This window comes from Haliotis rufescens, unplaced genomic scaffold (genome assembly GCF_023055435.1).
Source record: "Haliotis rufescens isolate VD_foot unplaced genomic scaffold, xgHalRufe1.0.p SCAF_3, whole genome shotgun sequence".
In the NCBI taxonomy this organism is placed as follows: domain Eukaryota; kingdom Metazoa; phylum Mollusca; class Gastropoda; order Lepetellida; family Haliotidae; genus Haliotis; species Haliotis rufescens.
The window spans coordinates 12,953,600-12,965,953 of record NW_025964001.1 but is presented as its reverse complement, the minus strand read 5'-3'; the positions used below and the strand labels follow the sequence as shown (position 1 = coordinate 12,965,953).

Below are 12,354 nucleotides of genomic sequence, written 5' to 3'. Positions count from 1 at the left end.
GGGTCGCATGTAATAATGCCTGTAAATGACAAAAACAACACCTGTTGAAAGTATATATTCAATAATAGAATCTGCTTTTTGTTTCTATTTAGAACTTAACTTGCTTATTTTAGTTACAAAAAATGCTAAAATGTCAATGCAAGAGAATAACCGTCTTGATTATCCGCTGAAACAGATTCCATTTGGCGTAAAGGGCAAAATAGTTGTGTAAAGTATATAATATGAATGGACCACTTAAAATCAGTGATGACGCCAGGTGTTCGCGAAAAGGGTAAGCATGCCCTGCCCTACCGGTAATACCCGCCATTCACAAAATTTGCATAAAGTATGTATATATGACCTGACGCTAAGTAACGTTTTTTGTACAAAATATTCATTCTTTTATACAGGCAAAATGGATACGTGGATTATTTTCGTCTCCTTACCATTCATAGTACTGTGGTCTGCCAGGCTGACCGTGTGCAGAAGTGACCACCCAGAGATCAGTGACCAATCTCTAAGGCTTCAAGAACCGTGTTTCCCCTGCAAATGTGAGAACGGTACTGCTTTGTGTGACAATTTAGGTCTTACATATATACCTCGATTATCGAAAGGTATATACAATATTACCTTTACAGGGAATCGTTTACCGTCAATTACTGAAGGAAAGTTTTCAAATATAAGTCATCTGAACTTGAAGGACCTGGATCTTTCTGACAATAACATTCGATATATATCCCCTAAGGCGTTTTCCACTCTACGCTGTCTCCAAAATCTATGTCTGAGAAGCAACATAATTCCCATATGGGTTTTATCAGAAAGTTTCCTTGGCCTCAGCAATGTCACCAGCCTCAATCTGAAGGATATGCATTTAAACAATATATCAAGTGGTTTCTTCGAACATATGCCTACCTTGTCACTTCAATACTTGGATATAAGCCATAACTGCCTGGGACAATTGAATTTTGATATTCTTACGAAGTTTCATGACCTGAAGAGTCTCCGAGTTGGCCATAATAGAATAAAGACAGTGCAGTGGAAATATTATCCTGCCCTTGAAGAGCTGTCGCTTGATGATTGCAACATACAAGATGTTCCCACTTTTTGCTCTGCAAATGGATCTTATTTTCCAAACTTGAAAAAGTTGTTTTTCAATCACAACCTTCTCTCCAAAATAAATTCCTCGTTCTTTGCATGTCTAGATAAGCTGGAGCTCGTGTCCCTGAACGGAAACCCCATCCGTCATATTTTCTCGGGTACCTTGGCCTTTTTACCAAACTTACAAAAGGTATTCATGCATCACATGGAAAATGTACATTTTATTGACGGCTATGCTTTTAATAACACCAACCTTCGTACGCTGAATCTGCGAGGCAGCCGCATAATATTAAATGAGATTGATGCAAACGCGTTTGCAGGATGCTACGGTCTACAGATTCTTGACTTGGGTTACAACCAGCTCCATACCATGAACGATTCCTTCTTTAACCAGATGTTTAGAGACTTGCATTCATTGACGTATTTAGGTCTTTTGTCCACACAACTTAAGGCAGTACCAACTGTTATTCCTGGAGCCTTGTTCCAACTCGAGATACTTTACATGAACAAAAACAAACTTCAGAGCCTACCTAGAAACATGTTATATCACCTGAGCAAGCTTACACATCTTGATGTATCTTTCAACTTTATCAGCACGATTCACGAGGATACATTCCCGGAACAAAACCAAAAAACTCTGAAATATATTAACCTTAGAAATAATTCATTTTCCTGTTCATGTGACATGGAATGGTTTGTTCAGTGGATTCAGAGAGATTATTACAAATTTCCCGGATACCCATCTTCTTATACATGTGCATATCCCCCTGAGTTCAAATATGCCCAATTATCTGATCTGTCTTTCTCTGAACAGTACTGTCTGTTCCGGAAGACTGTATATGTAATGCTGCTTGGGTTCGTCTCTTTGGGTGTGGTGCTTGTGGCTGTACTCTCTATTATTTACAAATGTCGCTGGAAGTTACGCTACCTTCTGTACCTCATCAACCACCTTGAAATCTCTAAGTTGAGGGATGACCAAAATTGCACCTATGACGGATTCGTGGTCTATTCCCCCAGTGACACAACATGGATTATTGAGCACTTAATTCCCTGCATGGAGGAAAGAAATGCACTAAAACTGTGTATACATGAGAGAGACTTCGATGTTGGAGGTGCAATCGTTGACAACATTGTGGAGAGTGTGGAGACGAGTAGGAAGATCCTCATTGTACTGTCTATCAATACACTCCAAAGTGAATGGTGTCAGTTTGAAATGAACCTTGCCCAAAGACGAGCCGTTGGCGGAACTCATACGATCGTTGTGGTCCTCTTGAGCGACATCCCTGGGAGGCTTTTCTCATCCTCCATAAACGCCATTCTTGAGGAACATCCGTGTGTAATATGGCCAGCGCCGCAAGAAGATGAAACTGCTCGAGATATGTTCTGGGAACAACTGCTAGGACACTTTCGTAATTAGATTCACACATGCCTATAGTTTGTCAGGTAATGAAGTGCAGCCCCTATTTTGTTTGCCAGTTCAAAAACTGATTTCACATTTCTAGAAGTTTGTATGGACACCTTTGGCAACTTACCCAAGTCAGATATAAAGACTGTTCGCTGTACGTAACAAAAAGGTTGTCTATCTGACTGTTACTACTAAAACAAACAATCGTGACCGTTGTGACAAAGGCTGATTGGCAATTAAGTGAACATCAGTAGATATCTTTCATATTGCAGAAAACAAAATTACTTTGAAAACATCTCCTTATCTTACTGTGTGTACATATGTAATATTAACTATTATATAACTATCAATTAATATTAACTACGCAGGTGTGGGAGACAAACATCTTTCTTATATGAAAAAAATCGTCTTGAGAACCCAATGAAAAATTGGTATTGGAAAGTTTGAAAGGTGCGCCGAGCATGTTAAGTTCATATAGTCTGAATACTGAGTTCGGGCGGTCGGATAGCCTAGTGGTTAAAGCGTTCGCTCGTCACGACGAAGACCAGGGTTCGATTCCCGACATGGGTACAGTGTGTGAAGCCCATTTCAGGTCCCCCCCCCCCTTCTTGATATTGCTGTAATATTGCTAAAAGCGGCGTAAAATCATACTCACTCACTGAATATTGAATCAAGGATGGTCTGTGGAACACGTTGTGTCACCACTCAGCCTGGTCAGTGACAGAGCCTCAGACGATGAGTTGGGCTAATAGAGGGTGTCTAAAACATGCACTATGTCTCAGTTGACACGTACGTATAGTCGTCCGCCTTAGTGGTTTAGTGGTAGAGCGTCCGCCCGGAGAGCGGACGGTCCGGGGTTCGATCCCCGGCCGCGCCATGCCCAAAGAGGTTAAAAGATGATACTTGTTGTTATCCTGCCTGGAAGTCGGCATTAAGAGGCTTAAACAAGGACTGGTCGGCTGTGTACTGTCAGTATACTGTGTCTGAGTGGGGTATTCATGAAAAACTGCGGCATGGTATATCAGTGGGCTAGCACTATAAAATCGGCATCAGACTAGTACAGGCAGCCACACATGTGCATGCACGTCGCTATAAAAGTGCAATAATCTTGAACGTGACGTTAAACCCCATTTCACCTCACCTTACATAACGTCATCGGAGACAGCGTCAGCGAGCTGAGAAAGGTTGCATTATAGTTACACATTAGTTAATGATATAGGTTCAAACATTGTTTTTCACATTATACTTTAAACGTCTATGTGACAGACATTTGTATTTTCTAGCACAACTACTTCGTAAGCCAACATGAAATGGGCACCCCTACAGAAATACACTTATTCGATTTCTTTCGTTTTTTTCTGCCAAAAGTGTCTTGTCGACCATACGTGCATTATATTATTAACAGAGGTAGTTATGATGTGGAATAATATTTATTTTATTGGGTAATGGGCCCTGAGGTTTCGGACCCAAATGTGCTAAAATATGACTTTGTTTCCAATTTGTTTTTCCATGTACGCTTTTCACCCTTTGGTATATTACCCCCAATGGCAGTGTACTGTATTGTGTTTTAACAATAATTAGTTGCCAGGAGTGTATTACTATTTAATGTAAGCAGTTGCCGTGAATGTTACTAGTTTTTGATGATTTTGGAGTCAAGTGCAATATGGAATCTGCTAGAACAGCTATAGGCTAATGCAGCATGGTTTGGAACTTTCTCGAAGGTATTTACACTATGTAAGTGGGCAAGAGAATGCCTCTCTCATCTCACATTACATCAAGACCAGACCCATGAAGAACCGGGATAGAATAGGTCTTCAGCAACCCATACTTGCCGTAACAAGCGACTAACGGGATCGGGTGGTCAGGCTCGCTGACTTGGTTGATGCATGTCATCGATCCCAACTGCGTCGATCGATGTTCATGTCAGCCACTAGATTTTCTGGTCCAGACTCGATTATTTACAGACCGTCGTCATGTAGCTGGAATATTGCTGAGTGCGGCGTAAAACAACAAACAAACAAAACATCAAGACCAGCGGTTGTGCCGGGGCCTATTTTAAAAGCTTGACCACTGTTGCTCTAGGTGAATATTATTATCATTTACTTTATTGCTGTTACTACTGCTATTATATTATATACTGCCGTTGCAATTGTGCTGCCACTGACGTTTTTACTGCCACTCTATTGTGTACAGCAATTGTAATTACTTAACAGTAGTTTGTATTTATATGTAAACCTTGTAAATTTTGAAATATATTAGTTACATTATTATTATATCAATTTTCTTTGTTATTTGTTGGTTTCACATTGAATTCTTCGGCGTGAAGATTTCTGGGTTAACCCATGGTTTCAACTTGGAATTCGACACGTAACAGGGTACAGTATACAAAATCATGCTACACTGTGTGAAAGTCATGGAACAGTATGTGAACTCAGGTTACACTGTGTGAAGTTAGGGTATATCGTGTGAAGAAAGGGTACATTACATATGATCAGGCTACGCCATCAAGTCAGGGTACACTATATGAAATCAGGCTACATTATATAAAGTCAAGTTACACCACATGTAGTAGGAACACTATGTGAAGTCAGGTTACACTGTGTGAAGTCAGGGTACACCGTGTGAAGTCAGGGTACACTATGTGACGTCAAGGTACACTATGTGAAGTCAGGGTACACTATGTGACGTCAGGGTACACTGTGTAAAGTCAGGGTACACTGTGTGAAGTCAGGTTATACTGTGTGAAGTCAGGGTACACTGTGTGAAGTCAGTGTACACTGTATGAAGTCAGGGTACACTGTGTGAAGTCAGGGTATACTGTGTGAAGTCAGGGTACACTCTGTGAAGTCAGGGTACACTATATGAAGTCAGGGTACACTGTGTGAAGTCAGGGTACATTGTTTGAAGTCAGGGTACACTGTGTCAAGTCAGGGTACACTGTGTGAAGTCAGGATACACTGTGAAGTCAGGGTACACTATGTGAAGTCAGGGTACACTATGTGAAGTCAGGGTATACTGTGTGAAGTCAGGGTACACTGTGTTAAATCAGGGTACACTGTGTGAAGTCAGGGTACATTATGTGAAGTCAGGGTATACTGTGTGAAGTCAGGGTACACTATGTGAAGTCAGGGTACACTATGTGAAGTCAGGGTACACTATATGAAGTCAGGGTACATTATGTGAAGTCAGGGTACATTATGTGAAGTCAGGGTATACTGGGTGAAGCCAGGGTACATTATGCGAAGTCAGGGTACACTGTGTTAAGTCAGGATACACTGTGTGAAGTCAGGGTATACTGCGTTAAGTCAGGGTACACTATGTGAAGTCAGGGTATACTGTGTGAAGTCAGGGTACACTGTGTGAAGTCAGGGTACACTGTGTGAAGTCAGGGTACACTGTGTTAAGTCAGGGTACACTGTGTGAAGTCAGGGTACATTATGTGAAGTCAGGGTATACTGTGTGAAGTCAGGGTACACTATGTGAAGTCAGGGTACACTATGTGAAGTCAGGGTACACTATATGAAGTCAGGGTACACTATGTGAAGTCAGGGTACATTATGTGAAGTCAGGGTATACTGTGTGAAGCCAGGGTACATTATGCGAAGTCAGGGTACACTGTGTTAAGTCAGTATACACTGTGTGAAGTCAGGGTATACTGCGTTAAGTCAGGGTACACTATGTGAAGTCAGGGTATACTGTGTGAAGTCAGGGTACACTGTGTGAAGTCAGGGTACACTGTGTGAAGTCAGGGTATACTGTGTGAAGTCAGGGTACACTGTGTGAAGTCAGGGTATACTGTTTCAAGTCAGGTTACACTGTGTGAAGTCAGGGTACATCATGTGAAGTCAGGGTGCACTATGTGAAGTCAGGGTACACTATGTGAAGTCAGGGTACACTATGTGAAGTCAGGGTACACTGTGTGAAGTCAGGGTACATTATGTGAAGTCAGGGTACACCATGTGAAGTCAGGGTACACTATGTGAAGTCAGGGTACATTATGTGAAGTCAGGGTATACTGTGTGAAGTCAGGGTACATTATGTGAAGTCAGGGTACACTATGTGAAGTCAGGGTACACTATATGAAGACAGGGTACACTGTGTGAAGTCAGGGTACACTGTGTTAAGTCAGGGTACAATATGTGAAGTCAGGGTATACTGTGTTAAGTCAGGGTACACTTTGTGAAGTCAGGGTTTACTGTGGGAAGTCAGGGTACACTATGTGAAGTCAGGGTACACTGTTTGAAGTCAGGGTATACTGTGTGAAGTCAGGGTATACTGTGTTAAGTCAGGGTACACTGTGTGAAGTCAGGGTACACTGTGTGAAGTCAGGGTACATTATGTGAAGTCAGGGTACACTATGTGAAGTCAGGGTACACTGTGTGAAGTCAGGTTATACTGTGTGAAGTCAGGGTACACTGTGTGAAATCAGGCTACACTGTGTGAAGTTAGGGTATATCCTGTGAAGAAAGGGTACATTACATATGATCAGGCTATACCATAAAGTCAGAGACACAATATGAAATCAGGCTACATTAAATAAAGTCAAGTTACACCATATGTAGTAGGAACACTATATGAAGTCAGGTTACACTGTGTGAAGTCAGGGTACACTATGTGACGTCAGGGTACACCGTGTGAAGTCAGGGTACACTATGTGACGTCAGGGTACACTATATGAAGTCAGGGTACACTATGTGACGTCAGGGTACACTGTGTAAAGTCAGGGTACACTGTGTGAAGTCAGGTTACACTGTGTGAAGTCAGGGTACACTGTGTGAAGTCAGGGTACACTGTATAAAGTCAGGGTACACTATGTGAAGTCAGGGTATACTGTGTGAAGTCAGGGTACACTGTGTGAAGTCAGGGTACACTGTGTGAAGTCAGGGTACACTGTGTTAAGTCAGGGTACACTGTGTGAAGTCAGGGTACATTATGTGAAGTCAGGGTATACTGTGTGAAGTCAGGGTACACTATGTGAAGTCAGGGTACACTATGTGAAGTCAGGGTACACTATATGAAGTCAGGGTACACTATGTGAAGTCAGGGTACATTATGTGAAGTCAGGGTATACTGTGTGAAGCCAGGGTACATTATGCGAAGTCAGGGTACACTGTGTTAAGTCAGTATACACTGTGTGAAGTCAGGGTATACTGCGTTAAGTCAGGGTACACTATGTGAAGTCAGGGTATACTGTGTGAAGTCAGGGTACACTGTGTGAAGTCAGGGTACACTGTGTGAAGTCAGGGTATACTGTGTGAAGTCAGGGTACACTGTGTGAAGTCAGGGTATACTGTTTCAAGTCAGGTTACACTGTGTGAAGTCAGGGTACATCATGTGAAGTCAGGGTGCACTATGTGAAGTCAGGGTACACTATGTGAAGTCAGGGTACACTATGTGAAGTCAGGGTACACTGTGTGAAGTCAGGGTACATTATGTGAAGTCAGGGTACACCATGTGAAGTCAGGGTACACTATGTGAAGTCAGGGTACATTATGTGAAGTCAGGGTATACTGTGTGAAGTCAGGGTACATTATGTGAAGTCAGGGTACACTATGTGAAGTCAGGGTACACTATATGAAGACAGGGTACACTGTGTGAAGTCAGGGTACACTGTGTTAAGTCAGGGTACAATATGTGAAGTCAGGGTATACTGTGTTAAGTCAGGGTACACTTTGTGAAGTCAGGGTTTACTGTGGGAAGTCAGGGTACACTATGTGAAGTCAGGGTACACTGTGTGAAGTCAGGTTATACTGTGTGAAGTCAGGGTACACTGTGTGAAATCAGGCTACACTGTGTGAAGTTAGGGTATATCCTGTGAAGAAAGGGTACATTACATATGATCAGGCTATACCATAAAGTCAGAGACACAATATGAAATCAGGCTACATTAAATAAAGTCAAGTTACACCATATGTAGTAGGAACACTATATGAAGTCAGGTTACACTGTGTGAAGTCAGGGTACACTATGTGACGTCAGGGTACACCGTGTGAAGTCAGGGTACACTATGTGACGTCAGGGTACACTATATGAAGTCAGGGTACACTATGTGACGTCAGGGTACACTGTGTAAAGTCAGGGTACACTGTGTGAAGTCAGGTTACACTGTGTGAAGTCAGGGTACACTGTGTGAAGTCAGGGTACACTGTATAAAGTCAGGGTACACTGTGTTAAGTCAGGGTATACTGTGTGAAGTCAGGGTACACTGTGTTAAGTCATGGTACACTGTGTGAAGTCAGGGTACATTATGTGAAGTCAGGGTACACTATGTGAAGTAAGGGTACACTGTGTGAAGTCAGGGTACACTGTGTGAAGTCAGGGTACATTATGTGAAGTCAGGGTACACTATGTGAAGTCAGGGTACACTATATGAAGTCAGGGTACACTTTGTAAAGTCAGGGTACACTGTGTGAAGTCAGGGTATACTGTGTGAAGTCAGGGTATACTGTGTGAAGTCAGGGTACACTGTGTGAAGTCAGGGTATACTGTGTGAAGTCAGGGTATACTGTTTGAAGTCAGGGTATACTGTGTGAAGTCAGGGTATACTGTGGGAAGTCAGGGTACACTGTGTTAAGTCAGGGTACACTGTGTGAAGTCAGGGTACATTAAGTGAAGTCAGGGTACACTGTGTGAAGTCAGGGTACACTGTGTGAAGTCAGGGTATACTGTGTGAAGTCAGGGTATACTGTGTGAAGTCAGGGTACACTTTGTGAAGTCAGGGTACACTCTGTGAAGTCAGAGTACACTGTGTGAAATCAAGGTACACTGTGTGAAGTCAGGGTACACTGTGAAGTGTACACACATTGTACCCATGTCGGGAATCGAACCAGGGTCTTCGGCGTGACGAGCGAACGCTTTAACCACTCAGCTACCCAACTCCCCATTATGATTTAAGAAAGAAAGCAAAGAAGTGAATAAACTGTCAACCCTTCTAGGTAACTTTTCTAAAAATGAAGCTAATTAATTTGTGATGACAATCAGTCACTCGCACTCACTGGCATGACTGACATTAATCAGACTCACTCACTCTGGTGGAGGCACGTGTCTAAGGCACCACAAATTGCATCCTTCAGGCACATCAGAAACCTGTTATCGGTTCACCTTGTTATGTTTTCAGGTTTCACCCAAGCGGTAAACGTCTGAGACCTGCATCACTTCGGGTTTTCCTCCCACATCAAATTGACAAACCGTGATATTACTGGAATACTATTTGCAGGAATGTTAAAATATAAAAGTACATCTTGTAATTGAGCAAATGGCAATCAGACCAACATCAATACATGACAGGTTATCTTAAGTCGGACTGCTTGCATGCAAAACAGCAATTGTCTTAGCTGCAACAAAGACTAGCTGACAAACCTCGTAAAAACACAATTTGTGTGGAATTTGTAAGGTTTTTTTAAAAATGACTTGTTTACAAATAAGTTTCAATTTTTAAATTCCGTTTTTTATTTTTTTTTATAGTATTCCAGAGTTTGATGGTAGAAATTAATAGAATAATAAAATGTTTTTTTCAAAAGACGTATAAATTCGGTGGGAAGATCGGTGATTATATGACAGTTTGACATGAAGTCAAAAATATATGCCAAACAAACCTCTCTTTCATTCTAGGGGAGCACGGGTGGCCCAGTCGTCTAAGGCCCCGCGATTCGCTGTGCAGAGTTGCGTCCCTTGGTCACGGCAGAAACCTATGATTGTGGGTTCGAATCCCGGTTCGCCCCGATTATGTTATTAGGTTTGTCAGCACCATACCAGTGCTCGTGGGTTTCACCGAAGTGGTAAACGTCTAGACCTGCACCATTTCGGGCTTTCCTTCCACATAAAGGTCACATGCCGTGATATAACTGGAATACTGTTAAAAGCGGCATTAAACCCAACTCACTCTCTTCCATTCTCGGCAGGCTTGCTGCGTCTCGAGCATAAATATTAGAGGTGAGCTGAGGGGAAATGAGGTTTAATGTGAAAAAGAATGTTTGAACCTATATCATTTACTTATGCGTAACTAATGTGCCCAAGCAATACTACTGTTGTGCTAAGGCCAAACAAAAGCCTTTGTGGATGAGCCTTGGGCTCACCACTATCTGACAGAAACTAAACAACAGTTAAGGCAGTGGAAACATCCAACGTGAAAATATCAATATCATCATCGTGGAAATCTCACTGGAGATGTTTTGTCCCCTGTGTTGTTCCGTCTAAAACTCCATATGCTGCTTTGTAAAAGAGTGTGCTTGGAACAGACTTGATGATGTAGTCCCACTGAGAATACCAGACATGCTGAGCATCCAGAAACATGGAGTCCTTGGTCAGTGTTGACGTGTTCACAAAATCATGGCCGGGGATCATCTGCTTGTGTCGTAGGCCCACTTTCAACACCAGAAATCCAGTCACATATAAATCATCTATCCAAAAAAATCGGATATCACTTGATGCTTGGAATAACTTAATAGCTGCATTGGGCGAGATAAGGTATGCTGCACCTGAACAGTACACAGGGTACATCATGAACGGGTAATCGTTGTATCCCACGAACCACTTGTCACCGGGGATTCTTTTCGGAAAGGAAAAAGTGTTTGACAGACAATACAGAAAGTCGTTCGGGAATCCATATTTGTAAATATACGTGGCTAAATTGAATAAATTCACCAACACATCATCGTCTACTTTTCACAATTAATTTAGCATCTGGGCAATGGGTATTAACCCAGCCTAATGCCATGATGTGCTTATATGTCAAATTTCTGTAAGAGTCTAGAAAACTACCCTGTACAATATCATTGTGGTATCGGGACTCCTGTACTAACAGTCGTTGCATAGAATAGTCCATGGTTTGCCCTATCATGAAGATAGTCACTATGGAATGGCCTGCCCATGTATCACGTGACTTCATCCTGCGAAGCGAATTATATACGGCTGTGTGGACAATAACAACTATGTCTGCTTTTCTTGACTGGCAGATGTCTGTGTTTAGTGAGTAGGAGAACTGGTGGTGATTGAGCAATGGATCCTTAAGTTTGTTGTCTGACACCGTTATCCATTTGAGCACTTCTTCATCGCTGTAGTTGGTTTTTACCCATACAAACACAAGACACCCAAAAATGGCTGACACTATCAAAGCTTTGGTCCGGAGCCTAGGTTTGAAAACACAGTTGAACATGGTAAATTAGGAACACTACCAGTAGGAGACACTACCTAGCAACAGGGGGACATTAGCTGAACACTACCAACAGGAGAACAGCTGAACGCTACCAACAGGAGAACAGCTGAACGCTACCAACAGGAGAACAGCTGAACGCTACCAACAGGAGAACAGCTGAACGCTACCAACAGGAGAACAGCTGAACGCTTCCAACAGGAGGTCAGTTGAACGCTACCAACAGGACAACAGCTGAACGCTACCAATTAGTGGAATATAATCTGAAATGTACCAGTGAGGGGAATATTAGCTGAACGTTTCCTAAAGGGGATTACTTACTGAACACAACTAATAGGGGAACATTACCTGAACACAAACAGTAGGGGAATATTAGCTGAACGCTACCAATAGAGGAATATTAGCTGAATGTTACCAATAGAGGAATATTAGCTGAACGCTACCAATAGAGGAATATTAGCTGAACGCTACCAATAGTGGAATATTAGCTGAATGTTACCAATAGTGGAATATTAGCTGAACGCTACCAATAGGGAAATATTAGCTGAATGTTACCAATAGAGGAATATCAGCTGAACGCTACCAATAGTGGAATATTAGCTGAATGTTACCAATAGAGGAATATCAGCTGAACGCTACCAATAGTGGAATATTAGCTGAATGTTACCAATAGAGGAATATCAGCTGAACGCTACCAATAGAGGAATATTAGCTGAATGTT

General features: G+C 42.1%; 1 protein-coding gene across 1 annotated transcript; it reads left to right on the top strand.

Annotated features, from left to right (window-relative positions):
• The first annotated feature begins 394 nt into the window (after positions 1-394).
• LOC124134768 (toll-like receptor 13) lies at positions 395-2,938 on the top strand. Its single transcript, XM_046499805.2, has one exon. The coding sequence runs from the start codon at positions 395-397 to the stop codon at positions 2,492-2,494; it is 2,100 nt and encodes a 699-aa protein (XP_046355761.2). The 3' UTR covers positions 2,495-2,938.
• The last annotated feature ends 9,416 nt before the right edge of the window (positions 2,939-12,354 follow it).

Coding starts and splice junctions, on each gene's coding strand:
- LOC124134768 (XM_046499805.2), top strand. CDS start 395: ATGGATACGTGGATTATTTTCGTCTCCTTACCATTCATAGTACTGTGG.